A 25685-nucleotide genomic window follows, 5' to 3' on the forward strand; every position below is an offset into this window, starting at 1 on the left:
ACTATTCAGATTTTTTTTTTTCCTTTGTACCACTCAGGGCATAGTCTGGGTGTGGCTGTATTGGTTGCTCGGAGACTGCAGGGAGGGGCTATCTCTTTAGGAGAAAATGCCTACCTAGGTCCCATGCCTCAGGTATAACTCAGCTCTAGACTCACAGCCACCTCTCCCGGGCCCTCTCCTCACCCCAGCCTCTCCCCAGACTCCACAAGTCTGCACCTCCTCCTGTACCTCAGCCACGGCAGAGTGTCTGTATCTGAAAGGTCCTATGAACTAGGTCAGTGGTCAGCAAACTCATTAGTCAACAGAGCCCAATATTAACATTAAAACAATTGAAATTTCTTTTGAGAGCTGAAAACCAACTTCTGTACATGGGCCACGAAGTTTCAATCGCACTGTACATGCGCGCCCGCACGTGGTATTTTGTGAAAGAGCCACACTCAAGGGGCCAAAGAGCCACATGTGGCTCGTGAGACGCAGTTTGCCAACCACTGAACTAGGTTCAGCGAACAAAAGCAAAGATCAAAAAGAAGGGAAAGAGCTGCGCCTCTGCGAGCTTCTCTCCTCCCAGGATGGCGCGGTCTGGGCAGCTGTCCTGAATGCCCCCTCTGGGCTCAGTCTTTCATGGCTGTGGACCCAGATCTAAAATCTGCCACCAGCAGTCCTGCGGACCTCCTTTCCACAGTCAGACACTGTGCCTATCCCAAGGGCCTCGGCCTCAGTGCTGTGTAGTTTCCCTCTGACCCTCTGGGCTCGGAGGTCTCGCAGTTCTCCCCAGCCCAGATCCCTGATTTTACCATTCTTCAGGTGTCCTCTGCCCTTCCTGGCTGCAAATTGTCTCACCACCTGTGTATATTTCGCCAATTCGGGGCGAGTGTTATTTGATTTAGTTGCTTGTTCTATCTGCTCTGGGACAAGGCTCCGGACATGTCCGTCTATTCCACCACCATTTTGTCTCTCCTGGATTGATTTCTGAGGTCTCTGTTCAGTTACATTGATCTATGTCCTGTTCTTGTGCCATTACCAGGCTGTTTTGGTTACAGTGGCTTTGTAGTATAGTTTGATATCCAGAGTTGTGATCCTTCCAACTTTGTACTTCTTTCTCAAGATTGCTATAGCTGCTCAGGTCTTTATTGGTCCCATATAAAATTTTGGAATATTTGTTCTTAATCTGTGAAGTATGTTGATGGTATTTTAATAGGGATTGCATTGAATCTGTAGATTTGTTTGGGTAGTATGGACATTTTAATAATGTTAATTCTTTCTATCCATGAACATGGTCTATGCTTCCATTTGTTTGTGTCTTCAATTTCTTTTTTCAGTGCCCTATAGTTTTCCAAGTACAGGTCTTTTACTTCCTTCCTTAAGTATATTCTTAAATATATTATTTTTATCATTGCAATGGTAAATGGGACTTTTTTAGTTTCTCTTCCTGAGAGTTCATTATTGGTGTATAAAAATGCTATCAATTTCTAGATGTTAATTTTATATCCTGCTACTTTGCCAAATTCATTTACTAATGGTAGCCATTTGGGCAGGTGTGAGGTGATACCACAGTGTATTGGTGGAGTCTTTAGGGTTTTCTATATGCAATATCATGTAATCTGTGTATAATGATAGTTTTACTTCCTCCTTTCCAATTTGGATGCCTTCTTTTTCTTGTCTTATACAAAGTTGTCTTATCACTGTGGCTAGGACTTCCAGTATAATGTTGAATAAGAGTGGTGAAAGTGGCCATTCCTATTTTTAAGGGAAACACTTTTAGATTTTGCACATTGATTAAGATGTTAGCTGAGGGTTTGCCAAATATGGTCTTTATTATGTTCAGGTATGTTTCTTGTATTCCCACTCTGCTGAGAGATTTTATCATAAATTGTTGCTGGATTTTACCAAATGCTTTTTTTGAATCTATTGATAGGATCATGTGATTTTTATCTTACATTTTGTTTATGTGGTGTATCGCATTTATTGATTTGAAAATATTATACCAACATTGCACCCAGGAATATATCCCCCTTGATCATGGTATATGATCTTTTTAATATATTATTGCTGGAGCCGCTTTACTAGTATTTTGTTGAGGATTTTAGCATTTATGTTCATCAGAGATATTGGCCTATAATTTTCTTTCTTTGTAATGTCTTTGTCTGATTTTAGAATTAGGATAATTCTGGACTCATAAAGAGCTTGGAAGTCTTCCTTCCTCTTAAATTTTTTAAAATAGATCAAGAAGAATAGGTGTTAGTTCTTCTTTTAATGTTTGGTAAAACTCATCTGTGAAGCCATCTGGTCCATGACTTTTATTTGTTGGGAGTTTGTTGATTACTGCTTCAATTTCTTTAGTTGTTATTGGCCTAGTCAGATCTGATTCTTCCTGATTGAGTTTTGGAAGATTGTATGTTTCTAGGAATTTTTCCATTTTGCCCAGGTTGTCCATTTTGTTGGCATATAGATGCTCAAAGTATTTTCTTACAATCCTTTGTATTTCTGTGATGTCAGTTGTTACTTTGCCTCTTTCATTTCTGATTTTATTTATTTGGCTCCTCTCTCTTTGTTTCTTTCTTTTTTTTTTTTAATTCTCACCCAAGGAGTAAGGATATTTTTTCCATTTATTTTTAGCAAGAATGGAAGGGGGATAGACAGAGAGGAAAAAGAGAGAAAGATCCATTTGAGAGAGAGACATCAGTTTGTTGCCTCCCACACATACCCTGACCTGCTTGTGGCGGGGATCAAGCTTGCAGCCAAGGTATGTGACCTTGACTGGGAATCGAATGCACAACCCTCCAGTGTGTTGGTTGATGCCCTGCTTGTCAGGGCTCTCTCTTTTTTTTATGAGTCTGGCTAAAGATTCATAAATCTTGTTTATCTTTTCAAAGAATCAGCTCTTGGTTTCATTGATCTTTTATATTGCTTTTTAAATTCTTTATGTCATTTATTTCTGCTCTGATCTTTATTTCCTACCTTCCTTCTTCTTCTGGGCTTTTGTTGCTGTTCAATTTCTAATTGTTTTAATGTAGGGTTAAATCATTTATTTGAGATTTTTCTTGCTTCTTTAGGTAGGCCTATAATGTTATGAAATTCCCTGTCAGGACTGCTTTCACTGTGTCCTATAGATGTTGGGCAGTTTCAAGGAGCCTTCAGGATGGAGCTCGGAGAGTTCACCAGGCTAATGCAGATTAAGATTTGGCTGTATGGACTAGGAGAACTCGAAAAATGGCGACTGAATAGAGTCGTGTTTGGAGTCTGGTCCTGGGGCGGAGAGTAGGAGCAGCAGAGGTTCGCAGGGGGAGTGTATGTTGGCAAGCCAAGGGACAGCTAAACTCCAGGAGAAGGCGGGGAGTGCTGGGCAGGGTTCCCCTGACTGTGCAGCACCCACAGGGGCTGGGTCCCCTCCCGGAGCTGCGGGCTCACTGGGCGCCTCACCATCTTGCAAGGAGGGGAGGATTTTGTTGGAAACCTGACTTTCCGCGACAACTGCAAACACTGAACAGCTGCAAGCACCAGAACACCGGTCCCCTATCAGCGCAAACATTCGGATTCAAAGAAACTCTTCACTGCACCACAGAAAGGTCAGATTTCGCCTGAAATAAGGTGTGGTTTCTAATCCCTGTGGTGGGAGAGGGAAGCGCGTGAGCTGCAGGACTGGCAGGAACTGGGAGGTCTGTGCCTAGAAAAATCGGCGGCAGTTGGAACTGCCGTGATCCGTGAATGTGGAAGGGGGTCCTCTGAGCTGCTAACAGAAGTGACCTCTTAAAAGCAACTCATTTTAATCTGATGAGGAGGGTCAGACTAAGAATTTTCAAAGGAGTGCAGGATCCTTAGTCTGGCGCACAGACCCACTGTCCACACACTTGGGCTCTTTCCGACTCTGATTACTAAGCCCAATACATAGGAAAACCCAGGTAGAAAAACCCTGAAAGACTGCAAGGGGAAGTTGTTTTTTTGGAACCTGGGGAGCAGAGCTGGGTGTGACCATCGGAGAGTCAGCTCTGAGGCGCACACCTCCACAAACTGGTAGTGAGTGCCATAGAGGGGAAAAAAAAAAAAAAAGCTAGAGAGGCCCGGAAGTCAATTCAGAAACACTGCCACTCAGGGGCTGAAACGCTAATTGTCTCTGGTGTAATAAAAAATAAATACGAGAAATTAAGACATGGCCGGCTTAAAAAGCAGGACTGGCTTAAAACGCTGAGGAGCAGTGGAACGAAGCTGAACTGAAATACCAGCCAGACTGGGAAACAGGCATACCAAACAGAATAATAGAGGAAGTGAATGACAGCCACTACTGCACATTTTAGTCTTCCTATTTTTAAATTTTAAATTCTTTTTTAATTTTTTTTAAATTTTTTATTCTAATTCTTTTATTTTCATTTCTTGCATCTTTTACTTAAGAAACTAAATTTTTTTTCTTTTTCCTCACTCAATTTTCACATTTTTAATTATTACATTTTTATTTTCAATCAGCATTATTATTACTATTATTTTACTTTTTTAAAAATGTCATTTGATTTTCTCTTTCTTTTAATTTGGGATTAGTGTCCTACATTCTATTTGCATCTTTCCATTACAATCGTTTTACCCTATCTCAACGCTAACATTATGCCATCACTCTCCTCCTAACCTTTCCCCTTTTGGTCTGTTTATCTTAACCCTTTCTGGCTTTAGATTTTCCCTAATTTTCAGTTTACCCTCTGCTAAAATTTCACCCTACTTATATATCTAATTCCCAACTCCCTGCTCCAAATCCATACATACCTCTCTCTACGCTACCTTAAAAAAATTATTTTTCTCTCTGGCCTTTTGTTGTTGTTTGCTTGAATGTTGATTAGATTGAATTTTTATGCTTTTTTATGAGATTGTTTTGATTATTCTTTTTCTTTGTTTGGTTGGTTCTTTTGTTTGCTTTGTTTTTGTTTGTTTTTTACTTTTGTTTTCCCTTGTATTTCTGCTTGATTTCCTACCTTCCTTGATATTTCCTCACTTGATATTAGTTGGTGATGCAGTTTGTATTAATCTCCAGGCTCCTGTTGCTGGAATTTGCTGGGATTAGTGGTTGTTCTAGTGGAGTTTACTTCCCATATATATAGTTTGTTCCCCTTTTCTCTCTTAGTATCGTTCTTGTCTCTCTTACTTTTTTTTTCTTTTCTTTTTTTTTTTCTGCTCTTTTCCCAAGTTCAGATTCACACTATTTTGTTGTTGTTGTTGTTCTTTCTTTTTACTCTCCCTCTTCCACTCCTATTACCTAATTTGTATTTCTCTGGTGGTTACCTTTATTGGAAGTTATTAATATCATGAATACAATTCTGTTCAGTGCCTTGTCTGTTGTGCCTGGTTGTGTTGTATTTTGTACCTTTAAATCAACGCCGGAGAGAGAGAAATATACAAACAGACATCCGGAGAAGAGAGACCATGGGGAGACAAAGAAATAGCCCCCACAGGAAAGAAAAGCAGGCATCACCAGAAAAGGAAGTAAACGAATTAGAGGCAAACAACCTATCGCAGAAAGAATTCAGAGAAATGGTCATAAGGTGGCTGAAAAGGATGGAAGACAAATTCGACAATATGAGTAAGAACCAAGAGGAAATGAAGAAGAACCAAGAAGACATGAAAAATGACATCGCTGCTGTAAAGAACTCAATAAAAAGCATCAAGAGTAGACTAGAAGAAGAAGAGGACCGCATAAGTGAGCTAGAAGACAAGATGGAAAAAAATACCCAATTACAACAGCTTCTAGAAACAAAAATTAGAAAGCATGAGGAGAGCCTAAGGGAACTTCTGGACAACACAAAACAAAACAACATCAGGATAATAGGGGTACCAGAAGGAAAGGAAACGGAGCAAGGAATAGAAAACCTGTTTGAAGAAATAATGACAGAAAACTTCCCTGATATAGGGGAAAAAAACCCACACAAATCCAAGAAGCTCACAGAGTTCCAAGCAAAATGAACCCCAAAAGACCGACGCCAAGGCACATTATAATTAATTTGGCAAACACCAATGACAAAGTAAGAATCTTAAAAGTGGCCAGAGAGAGACAGACAGTTACATACAAAGGAACCCCCATCAGACTAGCAACTGATTTCTCAACAGAAACTCATCAGGCCAGAAGGGAATGGAATGAAATATACAAAGTCATGCAAAGGAAGGGTCTCAATCCAAGAATACTGTACCCAGAAAGGCTATCAATCAAAATTGAAGGTGAAATCAGGAGCTTCACAGACAAAAAAAGGACTAAGGGAGTTTATCACCACCAAACCAGCAATGAAAGAAATGCTGAAGGGTCTACTGTAAAAAAAAAAAAAAAAAAAAAAAAAAAAAAGACAGAAAGAAATAGGAAGCAAAGAAGGAACACGGGTATAAAATAAAAATGGCGACATATAAGTACCTATCAATAATAACTTTAAATGTAAATGGATTGAATGCCCAAATCAAAAGACATAGGGTAACAGATTGGATAAGAAAACAAAACCCATATATCTGCTGTCTACAGGAAACCCACCTCAAAAAAAAGGACGCATACAGACTGAGAGTAAAGGGATGGGAAAAGGTTTTCCAGGCGAATGGAAACGAAAAAAAAACTGGGGTAGCAATACTTATATCTGACTAATTAGATCTCAAAGTGAAGGACATAACAAGAGATAATGAAGGCCACTTCATAATACTAAAGAGAGAAATCCAACAAGAAAAAATAACTCTGGTAAACATATATGCACCCAATACAGGAGCACCAAGATAAATTAAAAAACTCCTGGAAGATATCAAAGGAGAGATTGACAGCAATAAAATCATAGTAGGAGACTTCAATACCCCACTATCACCATTGGACAAATCCTCTAAACAAAATATCAGCAAAGAAAAATCAATCCTAAATGACTCACTAGACCAGATGGAATTAATTGACATCTTCAGAACATTGCACCCCAAAGCCACAGAATATACATTCTTCTCAAGTGCACATGGGTCATTTTCAAAGATAGACCATATTTTAGGACATAGGCAAAGTCTCTCCAAATTTAAGAAGATAGAAATCATATCAAGTATCTTTTCAGATCACAGTGGCATAAAACTGGAAATCAACTACAATAAAAACAATCCAAAGAAATCAAATACATGGAGACTAAACAGCATGCTATTAAACAATGACTGGGTTACCAAAGACATCAAGGAAGAAATAAAAAACATCATGGCAACAAATGACAATGAAAACACAAAAATCCAAAATCTATGAGACACAATAAAAGCAGTCCTGAGAGGGAAGTTCATAGCTCTACAAGCCTACTGTAAAAAACAAGAAACAATGGTAATAAATTACCTAACCCAACAACTCAAAGAGTTAGAAAGAGAGCAACAAGAAAAGCCCAGTGTAAGCAGAAGGAAAGAAATAATAAAGATCAGAGCGGAGATAAACGACATAGAGACCAAAGAAACAATACAAAAGATCAACAAAACCAAGAGCTCGTTCTTTGAAAGGATAAACAAGATTGATGAACCTCTAGCCAAGCTCACCAAGAAGCAAAGAGAGAGGACCCAAATTAACAAAATCAGAAATGAAAGAGGTGAAATAACAACAGACCCCGATGAAATACAAAGGAGAGTTACAAAATACTACGAACAACTCTATTCCAACAAACTGGACAACCTGGAGGAAATGGACATATTCCTAGAAAAACACAATCTTCCAAAACTCAATCAGGAAGAATCTAAACAGCTCAACATGCCAGTAACTATGGAAGAAATTGAGGCAGTCATCAAAAAGCTTCCGGCAAACAAAAGCCCGGGGCCAGACGGCTTCACAGGAGAGTTTTACCAAACTTTCAAGGAAGAACTAAAACCTATACTCCTCAGACTATTCCAAAAAATTCAAGAGGAAGGAACACTTCCCGGCTCTTTCTATGAAGCCAGCATCACCCTAATACCAAAACCAGATAAAGACAACACAATGAAAGAGAATTACAGACCAATATCCCTCATGAACATTGATGCCAAAATCCTCAACAAAATCCTAGCAAATCGGCTCCAGCAATACATCAGAAAGATCATACATCATGACCAAGTAGGATTTATGCCAGGAATGCAAGGATGGTACAATATCCGCAAATCAATAAATGTGATACATCACATAAACAAATTGAGAGATAAAAATCACATAGTCATATCAATAGATGCAGAAAAAGCATTTGACAAAATCCAACACCCTTTCTTGATAAAAACTCTCAACAAGGTGGGAATAGAAGGATCATACCTCAACATAATAAAATCTATATATGATAAACCCACAGCAAACATCATACTCAATGGGCAAAAACTAAAACCATTTCCCCTAAGAACAGGAACAAGACAGGGATGCCCACTCTCACCACTCCTATTTGACATAGTACTGGAAATATTAGCTATCGCAATTAGGCAAGAAGCAGAAATAAGAGGCATCCAAATTGGAAAAGAAGAAGTGAAGCTGTCCTTATTTGCAGATGACATGATATTGTACATAAAAAACCCAAAAGTTTCCATCAAAAAACTAATAGACTTAATAAATGAATTCGGCAATGTAGCGGGATACAAAATTAACGCCAAGAAATCTATGGCATTTCTATACACCAATAATGAACTTACAGAAAGAGAGACTAAAAAAGCAATCCCATTTACCATTGAACCAAAAAAATTAAGATACCTAGGAATAAACTTAACTAAGGAGGTAAAAGACCTATACACGGAAAACTACAGGACACTGAAAAAAGAGATAGAGGAAGACATAAACAGATGGAAGAACATACCATGTTCATGGATTGGTAGAATCAACATCATTAAAATGTCCATACTACCCAAAGCAATCTACAGATTCAATGCACTCCCCATCAAAATACTAATTGCATATTTCACAGACCTAGAAAGAACTCTCCAAAAATTCATCTAGAAAAAAAAAGACCCCGAATAGCCACAGCAATCCTGAGAAAGAAGAATAAAGTAGGAGGGATCTCAATACCAGATTTCAAGCTGTATTACAAAGCCACTGTTCCCAAAACAGCCTGGTACTGGCACAAGAACAGACATATAGATCCCGAACAGACTAGAGAATCCAGATATCGACCCAAACCACTATGCTCAATTAATATTTGACAAAGGAGGCATGAACATACAATGGAGTCAAGGCAGTCTCTTCAATAAATGGTGTTGGGAAAATTGGACAGATACATGCAAAAAAATGAAACTAGATCACCAACTTACACCATACACAAAAATAAACTCAAAATGGATACAGGACTTAAACATAAGATGGGAAACCATAAAAATACTAGAGGAATCCACAGGCAACAAAATCTCAGACATATGCCACAAGAACTTCTTCACTGACACTGCCCCTAGGGCAATGGAAGCTAAAGAGAAAATTAACAAATGGGACTACATCAAAATAAAAAGCTTTTTTACAGCAAAAGAAACCATCAACAAAACAACAAGAAAGCCCACTGCATGGGAGAACATATTTGCAAATGCTATCACTGATAAAGGTTTAATCTCCAACATCTACAGGCAGCTTATGCAACCTAATGAAAGGAAGATAAATGATCCAATAAAAAAATGGGCAACAGACCTAAACAGAATATTTTCAAAAGAAGACAGAGGAAGGCCAAGAGACACATGAAAACATGCTCAAAGTCACTTATTATCCGAGAGATGCAAATCAAAACCACAATGAGGTACCATCTCACACCTGTCAGAATGGCTATCATCAACAAATCAACAAACGACAAGTGTTGGCGAGGATGCGAAGTAAAAGGAACCCTCGTGCACTGCTGGTGGGAATGCAGACTGGTTCAGCCACTGTGGAGAACAGTATGGAGTTTCCTCAAAAAACTGAAAATGGAACTCCCATTTGACCCAGTAATCCCACTCCTGGGAATATATCCAAAGAAACTAGAAACATCAATCAGAAAGGATATATGCACCACTATGTTCATAGCAGCACAATTTACAATAGCTAAGATTTGGAAACAGCCTAGGTACCCATCAGCAGATGACTGGATCAGAAAACTGTGGTACATCTACACAATGGAATACTATGCTGCCATAAAAAAGAAGGCATTTTCATCATTTGCAGCAACCTGGATGGAATTGGAGAACATTATGTTAAGTGAAATAAACCAGTCAATGAAAGAAAAATACCACATGATCTCACTCATTTATGGATAATAAAGAACATTATAAAGTGATGAACAAAAAGATAGATACAGAGACAGTAAAGCATCAAACAGACTTTCAAATTACAGTGGGAAAGTTAGGGAGAGGTGGGGTAGATAAGAAATCAAACGAAGGACTTGTATGCATGCATATAAGCATAAACAATGGACGCAAAACTCTGGGGGGTGAGGGCATGTGTGGGTGTGGGGTGGGGGGGGCAATGGTAAGATATGTACACATATAATACCTCAATTTTAATAATGTCAAAAAAATAAAAGATTTGGCTGTAGGGAAGGAGGGCTCAACACAGGAAAGTTAATGCCTATTCACAGTGGAGGAAGATGGCTCTAGACAAGAAGCCATACAATGTTTCTTCCTATATATCTCACCCCCTCGAGCTTGAGTGTAATTCTTCGAGCATTTTTTAAGAAATACTATAATGTGGGCCCAGACTGGTTGCTGCTGACAGTGCCTCAGGTCGTTTGGAAATTGGGTAGGGTGGGATCTTAGGGAGTCACCAGGATGGAGCTAGTGTACCTCACCAGGCTAATACCCAGTAAGTGGAGTCCTCAATCCAGGAAAAGATGCCCGTGGGTTGTGCAGGAGGAGGATTCAATACAGGGTCATTGGCAGCTGTCCCTCTGGCCCTCATGCTAGAATCATATATCTTAGTATTTCTGTATGACTGGGGCCCTGCCGAGCTACCATCCCTCTGCAGGAGCCCAGAGTGGGACCCTTCAAGCAAGTGTTTGTGTGCTTTTTAAGATGACACCTGGATTTTCACCAGCCTTCTGCCTCACCTGAGTGGACAGAATCCCCACTGATTTTCACAGCCATTTGTTATGTGGGCTCTTCTTCCCAGCATTGGTGTTCTGGGTTTAGGATCCCTGTTTTGGGCTGAGACCCCCTCACTATTTAGCGGGGAGACCTCTGCAGCTGATATATCCCTCTGGATTCTCAACTGCCACATGTGGGTATGGGGCCAGCCCATTTTGTGTATCCACATCTCATACCAGTATCAGCATGACTTCTTCTATAAATCTTCGGTTGTAGGATTTCTGTTCAACAAATCTTCAGATGGTTCTCTAAGTTTACTGTTCTATAATTTAGCCATAATTTTTATGTCATGGGACAAGGCGAGAGTGGCTTCCTCCTACTCTGCCATCTTGATGAGAACACAAATATAGAATTCTTGGATGATAATTTTTTTTTCTGGTAGCACTTTAAATATGTCAAATCACTGCTTCTAGACCTCATGGCTTCTGATGTTAAATTGGTTATTAATCTTAATAAGGATCCCCTGTACTCTCTTACTGAGTTCAAGATTTCTCTTTGTTTTTGGCTTTCAAAAGTTTGATTATAGTTTCTCTCAGTATGGATCTCTGAGTTTGTCCTTCTTGGAATTCATTGAGCTTCTTTTTTTAAAAATTACTTTATTGATTAAGGTATCACATATTTGTCATCAACCCCCTCCCCCAGTTCCCTTCCCAAACGCCCCACACACATGCCCCCCTCCCCCTGTTGTCCGTGATCACCGGTTAGGCTCATATGCAAGCACACAAGTCCTTTGGTTGATCTATCTCCCTTGTCCACACCCTCCCCTACCTTCCCTCTGAGGTCTGACAGTCTGATCAATGCTGTTCTTGTTCTTCAGTCTATGTTGTTCATCTTTTCCCCTAGTTGAGTGAGCTCATGTGATACTAGGAATACACTTATAGGAACCGAAAATGAGACAAGCAAAAATAGTTATGCTGAGAGGCAAATGAATCAGTCTATAGTGAGTTTCTTTCTGGGCCAACAGTTCTTTTGAGTCCCGGTTTCTATGTCCAAAAGTTGTTTATGTGTTCATAACAGCAATGATATTTCAGTTCTGGATGGTGGACAAATGGTGGTATTGCAGGTTCGACCCTCTCTGGTTTGGTCCTGGGCAATCTGCAGTGACGCATATCTGCTGACTGCTAGTATAGCAAGGCATCATCAGCGTCTTCCATCTCTGGACTGTTTCTCTTCTGACTTCATGGCTGGAGCACTCCTGTTAATTCCTCTCTGTTGCAGGAATCCACATGTCTCGGAGTTGTTTTCTGAAAATATACAAACATATTCTCGACCAAAAGTTAATAAAGGAATATTTTCTATAAATTTGACTTGCGATCCTTTTTCATTTTTTGGCCCAAATGATTTTCCTTTGGCTTGTTTTGACACCATGTATATTTTACCTGGGTGACTTGCTGTTAGCATTACAAATGAAAGTTAATTTTCTAAAGTAAAAATTTTCTAGATGTAATTTATTTGCAGGATATTTTTCCTTACATGATATTCTTCTACTATCCCCCCTTTTTTGGTTTAAATATTGGGAGGCTTTTGGAAATTTTATGCTGTTATCTTGATAGCTTTTAAATTTTACTTTTTTGCACTAAAATGTGACTGCTTTAGGTTCATTATATGTTATGCAATTTTACCATGAGATGAACTACCAATAAAAATTTTAGTTAACACTTTAGTAACAGCTTTTTTGTCCAGTAAAATTGATTTTTCTATGGTATTTGCTTATTTTGATTGGCCAATTTAAATTAGTCTGAAAACTTGACTACTATTTTACTGTCAAATTTAATACTCTAACAACCATCTTGTTTTACCCTGTAATTATTAGTGGAGAGGATTATTTGCCTTCTTGAGTAGGCCCTGAGCATTCCTGGTGCTAGGCTGGATTTAGATATCCTAGACCCCAGTTCCCCGGATTATGGGTGCAAGACATCTCCATCAAGTCTTGTTGCAGTGAGAGGGCATCTGTTGTTGGCCAAGTCATTGAGCTTCTTGAAGTTTTCTCTTTTGTATGTGGACTCAAATTAACGTCTGGTGACCGTTGGTTTCAGCCTGATGAATTTCCAATAGTATTGCCTCTACAGGCAACAGATGTTCTCAGTTTCTATCTAATTATATCTTCATTTCATCTTCAATTTTATGTATAATATTTTAATTAGTAGACTATTCTTTGAGTAATTTTATGTTTTTAGGAAACAAATGAGGAAAAAGTACAGAGAGTTCCCATATACTCTCCTTTTCTAGCCTCATAATTTTTCCTATTATTAACATCTTGTACTATTTTTTAATGTGTGTTTATTGATTTCAGAGAGAGGAAAAGAGAAGGAGAGAGAGATAGAATCATCATTGATAACAGAGAATAATTAATTGGCTGCCTCTTGCACGCCCCACACTGGAGATCGAGCCCACAACCTAGGCATGTGCATTGACTGGGAATCGAACTGTGACCCCCTGGTTCATGGGTCGACACTCAACCACTGCACCACACTGGCTGGGCCATCTTGCACTATTAAAGTACAGTTGTTAAAACTGATGAGCCAATATTGACATAGTATTATTAACTAATGTCCATGGTTTACATTAGAGCTTACTCTTTGTGTTATACATTCTATTCTATATGTTTGGACAAATATATAATGACATGTATCTAACATTACAGTATTATATAGAATAATAACTTCACTTCCTGAAAAATCCACTGTGCTACACCTGTTCATTCCTCCCTCACACTCCAAAATCCCAATAAATCACTGAACTTTTAACTGTCTCCATAATTTTGCCTTTTCCCTAATGTCATATAGTTTGAATCATACAGGATATATAGTCTTTTCAGATTGGCTTCTTTCACTTAAGATTTATCCATGTCTTTTTGTGGCTTGATAGCCTTTTTTATTGCTGAATCATATTCCATTGTTGGGCTGTACTAGTTTGTTTATCCATTCACCTGTTTAAGTATATCTTGATTATTTTCAAGGTTTGGCAATCTATATACATAAAAGGCTAAGTGACTAGCTGACCAGCCGGTAGGTATGATGCACACTGACCAACAGGGGGCAGATGCTCAACGCAGGAGCTGCCAAGTGATAGCAACTTTGCTGAGTGCCCTCTCGTATTCTGGGACCCCTTGGGGGATGTCTGACTGCCGGTTTTGGCCCGATCCTTGCAGGCCAGGCTGAGGGACCCCAACTGCTGGAGGGACCCCGCTGACTCCACAGATGCCCTTCAAGCCTAGGCACTGCCCTATGTGGGGCGAGCAGGGAGGTACCACGTGGGAGGTTGGCTCCAGGGCATGTCCGGCCTATCTTGCCCAGGCCCGCCCTGCCAGCCACCTTCTAATTAGTATTCCTTCAATGTGCACGAATCTGTGCACTGGGCCTCTAGTTATAAATAAGGCTGCTACAAATATTCCATGAGCAGGTTTTCTTGTCAGCATAAGTTTTCCAGTCACTTGAGTAATAACCTAGGAGTATAATTGCTGAATCATATGGTAAAATTATGTTTAGTTTTTTAATAAAGTGCCAAATTGTCTTCCAAAGTGATGTACATTCCCACATCAATTTATTTTTGTGTTCCTGGATTTTTTATACATTGGTAGATTCAGCTTGCTAGTATTTTGTTGAGAATTTTGTGTTTATATCTATGGTATTATTTCTTCTTTGACTGTTTGTTAGAATTCATCATTGAAGCCATCTGGACCTGGGTTTTTCTTTGTGGAAAGATTTATAATTACTAATTCAATCTCTTTCTTAACTATCTGAATTTGTTTAGAGAGAGTCTTTCAAGTGCAAGGTCCCTACAGCAAACTCTAGCTGGTAGTGTTGCTGATCTGACCCACTGTAAATGAGCTGAATACAATTGCTATTGGTTGTTAACTTATGTAGGAGAACAGGTAGAATAGTTTCTTGTGTTAGTGCTTTGGAAATCATTTCAAATATAGTCTTATATGTAAATCATTTAATTTTAAATAATTTTAAATGAACAATGCTTATTAGCTTGTTTACCAGAAACATTATAAAACTCTTTAAATAAGAATTAAAATGCCTAGTAATATTTTATTTTAATGTTTTCAAAGGTTTTGCAAGCTTTTCTTACTCCCTACCAAATATATGCACTCCAAATGGAGAAACTCAACCTCTGTTCTTCTGTTTACTGCAGTTCTCTTTCTCTATATTTTCCCCTCTAAATACAAGTTTTTTCACTTGCTGTTTTTAACATATTCTTTTCAGTGGAAATTCTGATATATGTTGGCTTGCTTTATTGAATCTATAGACCTTGACTGACTATTGCATGCCAAGCATTGTGGTAGGAGTTCTGATAAGAAAATTTTCTGTGAGAAATCATATTAGCTTGGCATATTACATGTATATTGAAAAGTAACCCTGTGGAAAAGTATATGAAAATGTAGATTACATTCATAAATAGACTTCTAGCAGTATTAGTAATGTTTCACAATAATTCAGAGAATGGACTCACAACACAGGGTAATTTGTACACATTTCCTTTTGAAATGCATATATTAAAATATCACATATGCGAGTGTGTATGTGTATGTATATATGAAGGAGGGAGGGAGGGAATGTGATCTTATTATAATAACCACCCAAAATATTGCTCCTCTTTTGGCAGTTTCTGTCAGTTACATTGTGTTTTTATCTAATTTCTAATAGGAAAACAAGAGGAGAAAATAATGGGATCTTACAAATAAGGAGAAAAATATATGTACACATAGTTTATAAAGTTCCGTAAGTCATCTTGTAACAAAGTCTTGATTCTTACTCTTAGACCAGAAGATCAATTCAGAAGTTATTAGAATGGGAAAATAACAGATTATATCACAAGGTAAGAAATTTAAGCAAATAAGTACCCCATTTATATATTTGTGTTACTAAATTGAAAAAAAATGATAATTTTTCAGGCCACAAAAGAATGGCTTAGCATGCATATAAGCATAACAAGTGGACGCAAGACACTGGCGGGGGGGGGGGATGTGTGGGAGGGGGGGGGAAGCCGGGAGAAGGTCAATGGGGAAAAAAAGGAGATATGTGTACTACTATTTGTAATGCTTTAAACAATAAAATAAAATTTTAAAAAAGAATGGATTAGAGAATTAATACTCAATTTTCAATGTATATTCTTTACCAGGTATTTTAAATGCTTTTTTTTATCTTGTACTTATTCTTGTATTGTTTTCAGTGATTTATTCAAATGTATTGGTAATAATTAGTATAAATTGATATCAAAATTCTTAACAAATTGTACTTTCTTAGCTTGCTTTACACTGGAAGTTGACTAAAAGGAAATGTGAAACTAGCAATATGATGGAGTATGTAAGTATGCAATTGTTTTTTAATTAAACTATTGTTGATCCCATCCAAATTGTTACGTTTACCATTTGCCAAATCATCTTTCTACCTTTTTTATCATCAGGCTGAACTTTAATCAGTTAGAACATAGAGGTTTTCTTCCACCTTCTTTAGATTTGTAGCCAACGTAAGATATCTTGAAAGCTAGCAATTATTTAGAGCTTAGAAAAATCTCAGCTAGTGTGCTCAGATGAAAATATTGCACACTGGCCCTAACCGGTTTGGTTCAGTGGATAGAGCATCGGCCAGCAGACTGAAGAGTCCCAAGTTCAATTCCGGTCAAGGGCATGTACCTTGGTTGTGGGCACGTTCCCAGTAGGGGGTGTGCAGAAGGCAGCTGGTTGATGTTTCTCTCTCATCGATGTTTCTAACTCTCTATCCCTCTCCTTTCCCCTCTGTAAAAAAAAAAAAAAAAAAACAATAAAAAAAATTTTTTTTTAAAGAAAATATTGCACACTGACCTGGCTGATGTGGCTCGGTTGTTTGGGCATCATCCCATGCACCAAAGGTTGCTGGTTCAATTTCCAGTCAGGGTACATGCCCGGGTTGCGGTCTTGATGCCCGATAGGGGGTGAGCAAGGGGCAGCTGATCAATGTTATGATCTCACATCAATGTTCCTCTCTTCCCCCTTCTTCTTTCTCCAAAAATCAATAAATTATTATTATTTTTAAAGTCGCCTGGCCGTCGTGGCTCATTGGTTGACCATAGACCCATGAATCAGGAAGTCATGGTTTGATTCCTGGTCAGGGTACATGCCCAGGTTGTGGGCTCCATCCCCAGTAGGGGGCATGCAGAAGGCAGCTGATCAATGATTTTCTCTCATATTGATGTTTCTATCCCTCTCTCCCTCTCCCTTCCTCTCTCTGAAATAAAAAAAACTTTTTTTTAAATTGTTAAAGTTTTTGTTTTAAAAAAAAGCAATGATTGTTTTTTTAAAAAGAAAATATTGCACAACTTTAATCTTTTAACATAGGTGCAAACCATTGCATATGGTGATGGGCACAGCTGTAATATTGTTGAATCTAGCTTAACATAGGAACTGATTTCTGGATTCGTTTGCCTGCTTTTTTTTTTTTTTCTTAGCTGACATTTTTTAGTAAAGAAACTGTAATTTCTATATTTTTTTACTGAAAGCTAGGCAATCTTAATCGTAAAACATAAATTCACATATAACCAATGTGATAAATTCAGCATCATTAACGTTGAAAAGAATATGAAATTTATCCAAATTTCAAATTGTTGACATGCAGTATATATTTAATAATAAACATTCCATTTCCATTGCCTAAATAAGGATTATTATGGTATCTTTCTCCACTTTGAATAGTTTTTTTGGGGAAATGTACAAATGACCACAAATCTAAAATCTACTATTATAAATTTACATATTAAATTTATGTAAGTTTACAAATATCTTAGGTTTTCATTATTATATTTTCAAACCTTTAATAAAAATGTTTTAATCAATTTGGACACTTTTATTATTTTTTACAAGCAAATAGCAGCTTTAATAGAAAAATATATAGATGGCCAAAACCGGTTTGACTCAGTGGATAGAGCATCGGCCTGCGGACTGAAAGGTCCCAGGTTCGATTCCGGTCAAGGGCATGTACCTTGTTTGCGGGCACATCCCCGGTAGGGGGTGTGCAGGAGGCAGCTTGTCGATGTTTCTCTCTCATCGATGTTTCTAGCTCTCTATCCCTCTCCCTTTCTCTCTGTAAGAAATCAATAAAATGTATTTTTTTTAAAAAAGAAAAATATATAGATGTAATATAGATGAAGGTATTTTTCTAATCCATATAGCACAATTTTAATTTCTTCCACTTTGCTAAAAAAAAAAAAAAAAAAGGGAGGGGGAAGGTATGGAAGGACATAATAATGAATTAGGGTTTACTTTTCTTCATCTAAACAAATAGTTATTTTAAATCAGTTAATAAAAACTGTTAGCTACAGTAAGTAATTATATTTGACAATTTGATTTAATTTCCAATGTAACAAAAATGTGGTAAATATAATAAAGAGGTAATATGCTAATTGGGCCTAATGGTGTCACAGTCACGACCAGGCTTCACACGCAAAGGAGCTGGTGGGCGGGGACGGGGGCAGGGACTTGCGCCACCAGGACATGAGGGGAGGTGCACACAGGCTCATGGCACTTCCTGGCCCAGAGGGGTTGTGTCACGATGGGGGCGTGGCCTTGACGGAGAGCTCTCAGCACTCCTGTGCCAGGGTCTGAAGGCATGGAGAGGAAGGGAGAGCACATAGGCAGTTAGGGGATTTAGGCCAGGAGGGGAGAGCAGATAGGCAGTTAGGGGGATTGGGCCAGGAGGGGAGAGCAGATAGGCAGTTAGGGGAATCAGGCCAGGAGGGGAGAGCAGTTAGAGCCATCAGGCTGGCAGGGGAGCAGTTAGGAGCATCAGGCAGGCAGGCAAGTGAGCGCTTAGGAGCCAATGGTTCTGGATTGTGATAGGGATCCCAGATTGGAGAGGGTGCAGGCCAGGCTGAGGGACACCCCCCTCCCCCATTGCATGAATTTCGTGCACCAGGCCACTAGTTTTATATATTTCACTTATGTTATAGTACAGGAAAAATATACTAGTAGTCCTGTGAAAAATGAGTATAAACTTTCTGGGATATATGTACGTTATACTAAATGAAAATTATTATGTCAAATATTTTTATTTGTTTTTATTTTGCAGGTAATACTAATAGAATTCTTACCAAAATATCCCATATTCCGACCTGACTGAGGAATTTTAATCAGTCACTTCTGTGTTACCTGTCATTTCCTATCCTTAGTGCCTTGTAGATGATTTTGGAATGAAGATGATCTCCTTTGCTGTGTTCCACTTATTCTTTATAATGGTAGAATATTTTCCTCACTCTTTTGTGTTGGTTTAAGAAGAAAATTTGCACATCTTTTTTGTTGTTGTTATTAAATGAGGCTTGTGTTTTGCACTCTCAATTTTTAAATAAATACACACATATATGTGTATATGTATAGTTGCCATTAAAGATAAAACATTAGTGCTGGCATTTAAAAAAAAACAACACAAAAACTGTTCTAAGCATGCTGCCTTATAATTTTCCTACTTGCTGTTTCTAAATAGGCATTTTTCTAGGCTACTTCAATGCTCTGTAATCCCATATTAAAAATACATAAATAAGCTATTGGTAGCTTTTAGCAATGGTTTTACTCTTTCCTGCTTTTAAAGGACATGCAATTAATAGCACTGGTTTTGTCCTGCACTTAGCTAAATTATCACTTATGTTAGTGGATAAAATATTTAAACTCCTAAAGACTTGTAAATATTGTCTCTTTGCATAATGTACAATGTGGTATGCCATGGTTTACAGAATTTAATATTGCTCTTACTGTATTGCCAACAATTCTGCATAGATTTTAATATTATTGAAGTTTGAAAGCATCCTTTGTAATGTACATACTGTTAACATGCTGTTGTATGGCAAAGCCATAATAGGTATGTTAAAAATTTCAGCTGTAGAACAGGGTTGCCCTTTGTAATGAGTTGATTAAAATTGAAATAATTTGAGACATTCTGCCTTGCACCTGAAACCAAGAACCTGATTTTTTCCATTTAATTCAGTAGTTCCAGTTTTGTCCTCCATTTCCAGCCCCAAAGAATTCATTTGACATCTCATACATTTCACAGCCTCAGTATTCTCATCTATTTCTCTTAATGTTTCCTTTTCCTTGTTTGAAAATACACACAATTATGACTTGAAAGGAGTATTTTAAGATTTCAAATGGCTTAGATGGTGTGTAAATCCCCATGAATGTCACTGTTAATCCCCTTTTGGAGTTCTGATATTCTACTTTGGGAAAGAGAGAGCTAATTGAAAAACTGTGCCTAAAGTATATGTAGTGGCTGAATCATAACTAATAAAATATTCTTAATCTTATTTTTGAGGATTTTTTCCCAACATTTGAATATTATAAATAAGCAAAGACAAGTATTTTACTTTATAAATTCACCCCATATATAGCCTTTTCATTGGTATGTGCATATTTTTCTTCACAATTAAAATAAGTGAAAGCACCACACTCTAATTCTTCTAGAATTTGAATTTTTTCAATATCTAGGCATTATTTGTAATTCTTAGTGCTAAAAATAAAATTACCTGGGACTGAATAATATTATATTTATTACCTTTTATTGTTTTTAGTAAAGTTTTTTAGGCAAGCATTTATCCCAGTGAAGAGGACAATCATTTCTTCATACAAGGTCAAATGTTATAAAGCCACTTGTAAAATTTATGCCTACTTTGACATCCACAGTCTTATACCAGTAATAGAAGAGGGAAAAAAGAAATTTTATTTGATATGTGACTATAATTTTTGCGCAAACACTTTTTCACCTCCCTCTGTAGAGCCCCATTACCATGCCACCCAGTCATCCAGAATCTAACTTTTCATATGTTGCGTGTGTCTGCAAATATCATGTTTCTCTGCTGCACAATTGAAGGTGTATTTTTATAGACAAGGTGGAAACCTCTGAAAATGCATACCAAATGTCTTTTTTTATAGCTAAGGTCAGGTAAACATTTTATCTGTGGTTTATGTTCCGGCTAATATCATCAGGTTTATGCTTCAAACTGTGACAGTTTAATACCAAAATTGATTTGCAGAATAATACAAAATTTCTAATTATCACTGATAGAATAATTACTTGTAAATGTCAAACCATAAAATTTCATCTTTTATATAAAGTTAGCATTTAGCCATGTGATAGTCATAGTAACTTTTTCTACCATGTATAAATCACACTTTGTTTTGCTCAAAGAACAGCAAAAAGTAGTGAATTGTTTCCATGATATAAATATTGAGACAGGAATAGAGTGCATCTGAAGGTGACAGAGTATAATTCAAGTTGCAATAGTATTTGTTATAAAAACCATTTGCCAATATGTATAAACTTAATTTTAAAACCTACTCTAATTGCTCTTAAATGTATTACTTTATTGATCATTATGCTGGTTGACTCATCTTATTTTCTTGAACTATTCAAAAAATAACCAGTATTCTTTTTTACTTTCTTATATGACTGCTTTTTCAAGCTATTTGCTGGGGCTAATTTTCATTTGGGGTTTTAGAATGCTTTGGGGGAGGGGTTGTTTTCTTTTCAATGAAATTGGCAACAGTGAATGCTAAAATGACAGAGCACACTAGAGGTCATTAATTTCTCCCCCTGGTCTTTTTTTTCTTTTATCCTCAAGCTAGAATGTGCTCGGATATTTTCATCAAGTTAGTAAAATATTTTTGTGAAAGTTGTTTTTTAATTGAAGAAAGTAAATTTTAATTTCTTTGCTGCATAATAATCTTTTATTAAATCTGCTGTGGTCATTTCCAGAGAAAATAACATGTATTTGCCAAAGTACATAAATCTCACAAAGCTTTAAGGTTACAAGTTAAAACTGGTTCTTCTCTAACTTCCCTTTATGCAGCTCCACCCCCATTACCCCTTTAAGCACCTGAATTGTATATAAAATGAAATAAACTTTAATCCTTTTCAACTATTCTTTGTTCCCTTTTAACCCCTCATGTTAATTTAGGAAAGAGACCATTGTAATCAAATGTTAGAAGTAGATGGGAAAGTGCCTTGTCTTTTTTGAACAAAATTAGCATTTTATGTGAAAGAAGGCAGAATGGATGAATTGGTAGAAATTAGATTTAAAACCACCTTTTCAACTAAGTATATTTCACTAACACATTATATTTCTTCTACTTATTATTTAAAGCCTGTTTTTTTCTTTCCCCCTAATCATGTGATCCATTAGTGACAAAATATTACAGAATAAGACTATCCGTCACTCACAAAACTAGTTTAATTCTAATGCTAGTGAAAGTGTAATTTAACATGGTTCTGGAACAACAATGGTCTTGGATTGAAGCCCCACCAAAACCCAGTTAAGTACTGAATAGACATACTATTCATATTATCATGACCTATAAATACTGTCTGATCAGTTGAACTGTTAATACTTAGTACTCTACCATTTTAATGAAATTTATTTTTGTTTGTAATAATTGAAGCTAAGTTCTACAACATCTGTAAGCCTTTGAAAAAATAGGGTGGTTTTTTTTTCAAATGTATGAGAGCTTTAAAAATTATTAACATTTTAATTTTGCTTAAACAAGTAACCCACCACTTACAAAAGCAAACCTCACTAACTCACTACTACTTGCTCACTTGCTTAGAGCGTCATCCCCATTCACTGAGGTTGTGGGTTCAATCCCCGGTTAAGGCACAAACAAGAATCAACCAATGAAGGCATAGATGGGTGGAACATGGGATCAATGTTTCTCTCTCTCCCTCCTTTCCCTCTCTCTCTAAAAATCAATAAATTAAAAAATATATTTTTAAAAGAAACCTCACTACTTGAATAATATTTCATTAGAATTTATTTTTATTTAGAAGAATATAGAAATTATATCTTTAATGGGAGCAGTTTCATATAGTGGAAATATTTTTGCTAATCTGATGGTAAGATGCTCAAATTTATTGAAATTAGGTCCTCCTATGCCTTTAAAATTCTACTTTAAAAATCCATTTTGCAACAATTGTCAAATTGTCTGGGTTCCTTTAAATGGTGAACTATAGGAAAATTTTCCACAGAAAAGAAATTGGTTTATTAACATTACCTGTTTATGTAATATGTAGTCTAAAAATAAGGTTGATGATGGCAACCTGAGAATATGTTTCCTTTTCTGTGGACTTTGTCAGATTCATACTATATGAGGAAATTATCTAATCTTATGGGCTCTAGGAAAGTCACTTAAATTACATGTCAATCTCTTTTTCTGTAAAATCATGGGGTTGAACCTAGAGCTAGACAGAAAATTAGAAATCACCTAATCACATTCTATGATTTTAGGAATCCTTAAGAAATTTTTACCCTACAGAGTCTCAGAATGATTTTTCTTAGATCTATTACGCTTTGTGAGAACTCCCACAGTGCCTTGCATGCAGTAAAAGTTTGATTCACCAACTGGCTCCTAGCTGGTATGTATTCATATCACACAGACTTAAAGAACCTGATGCTTGCTAGACCTCAGCCCTATATGGGGCGGGGGGCAATGGAGGGGGGTAAGGACACATATGTAATACCTTAATCAATAAAGAAAAAAATATTTTAAAAGAATTAATATAATTTCCCTAGGAACTGAGGACAGGTCTGTGGTGTTAGCCTATGTGGAATCTAACTACATAGTTGGTATGCAGACAAAAATTATAGCTGTAACAACAATGGAAATATGGGAGAACCTACTTTAACATTAATGTAAAAAGTTTCATATCCTATCCATTACCTGTTTCAGTGACTTATTAAGCTCCACATCCTCAAAAAGATCAGTTGGAATAAATTGATAATATTAAATGAAAAGGAAAGTGGTATGAAATTCAAACCCAAGTCACTTCTGGTTGATTCAGTTCTTAGCTCTGCTGCTTAATTCCTCTGTACCTTGTGTCCTCATTGTGTAAGTGGGGACAATATTCTTCTTCTACCTCACATGGGAATTGAAGATTTTTTTCATATATTAATGTGTTTTTTTAAGTTGACTGGAAGACATACTGGACATCATAGTTTTGTATTTTTAAATAAATTGCTTTAAATCTGTTATGGTTTCTCAGTTAAACGCTGAAGAATGAGTGTTGCAGTAAATCTGATTTTCAGTAGTAAATTTTATCAATCCCCTATGTGTTAACATGGGTAGTTGTGTTGTTATGTTATGTTATGTTATGTTATGTTATGTTATGTTATGTTATGTTATGTTATGTTATGTTTGCTATGTTATGCTAATAATTGATTTAGGGAAGAAAAGCAGAAAGATATAAACCAGTGGTTCCCAACTTGGGGCAGATCAAGAAAGCAGTAAAGGCATCCTTGAATCTTTTTCAACATTTCAAAAAGTACACTAGAGATCATAGATTTGCTCATAATATTTTTGCTGCACAAGTCAACTAAGACATTGAATTTCCATGCATTTTTCTTAACATTTTTTCAATTCTATGTAACAGTAGTTATGACACACTGATCAGAAGCTGTGAATGGCAGCAGAATAATAAAAAAATCAGAAAGCCTATTACATGCAATTTAGTAAACAAAATACTTGAAAACATGGGAAGGAATAATAAAGGGATTCTTATGGTGAAATGTTGGGATCCACTTTTATAAAGTAACTAAGATTATTTGACCCTCTCCACAGGCTGCTTACCCAGTCCCTAAATAATGAAATTCTAGATTATGTGTGTTTGTGTTTTTGGCAAGATGGGACTATATAACTTCGGGTTAGAACTTGCCTTCAGTTTTGTTTGTTTGTTTCAGAATTATATAACTAAGCTAATTTATTTAGATGTGTATGTAAAGCATACATACACACATAGGATTGCAAATGTGGAAAGTGTTATAATGTCATGTTCTAGCATCAGAGTAAATATCAGTTTCTGAGGTTCAAAGTAGTTCTGCTCATAAACTCAATGTGATGAGTCAAGGCAATAATTTCTCAAAGTTCTTTTTATTCCTGCTTATTCTCTTTGCATTTATCTTGGCATAATTTTCTATTTTTCTAGTAAGCAAATTGTATAAAATTGTTTTAATGCCTGGACTTTGAAACAAGTTACAAATGTTTGAAATTATATAATCTGTGAGCTAGTTTGCCATCCTTGGACTAACCACATATAAATATGAGTCTCACCTGCAAAAACAAGAAATCCTGGTAGCCAAAGCAGGCATTAATCAAAACATCTGTTTGAAAAATCTACGATTTCTATTTTTTTGGCAGAGGATTCCTATTGGGAAAACTTTTCTAGAAAAGAATAGAAGTGGCTATGTCCATTCAAACCAAGAACTTCCATGCATCTTGTATTGTTACATAGCCTGTGGAATGAATTCATTTTTTCTCATTTGAGTTCTGGAGTAACCCCCTGCAAGAACTTAACCTATATATGGCTGTGCCAAAATGAAGAATACCTGCCTCTCGGAAACTTTCACTGCTGCTTCTGTCATCGTTCACTTGTCAGATATAAAATTTTATTATCTCAGGATGCAAAATTACAATAAAGTGCAAATCTATGTTAACAAATTGAATTGTGTGTTCTTTGCTGAATCTTCCTTTCTTCCTTCCCTTACTTGTTTTCAGCATTATAAGTCTTCCTTTTAAAAATTTTATTTTGCATATTGCCTTTTTACAAATTTGCTAGTGTTATGTCTGACCCTGTAAGTAATTCATGCTATATATTGTTTTGGGGAGCCTTTGTTGTGACTAATTCTTAGCATTTGGCTAAGTAGGAATCTATATATATAAAACCCTA

General features: G+C 36.8%; 1 protein-coding gene across 3 annotated transcripts in view; it reads left to right on the forward strand.

The window, feature by feature from the left end:
• CHIC1 (cysteine rich hydrophobic domain 1) overlaps positions 1-19103 on the forward strand; it is a 189070-nt gene extending 169967 nt beyond the window's left edge. For 2 of the 3 annotated variants that reach the window (XM_008160651.3, XM_054716706.1), the window contains 3 exons: positions 15772-15828; positions 16257-16316; positions 19053-19103. In XM_008160651.3, the coding sequence (XP_008158873.1) occupies positions 15772-15828; positions 16257-16316; positions 19053-19103 (168 nt within the window). The remainder of the gene's footprint in view (positions 1-15771; positions 15829-16256; positions 16317-19052) is intronic. The other variant, XM_054716702.1, reaches the window with a different exon arrangement.
• The last annotated feature ends 6582 nt before the right edge of the window (positions 19104-25685 follow it).

The sequence above is a fragment of the Eptesicus fuscus genome, chromosome 1 (assembly GCF_027574615.1).
Source record: "Eptesicus fuscus isolate TK198812 chromosome 1, DD_ASM_mEF_20220401, whole genome shotgun sequence".
NCBI lineage: Eukaryota > Metazoa > Chordata > Mammalia > Chiroptera > Vespertilionidae > Eptesicus > Eptesicus fuscus.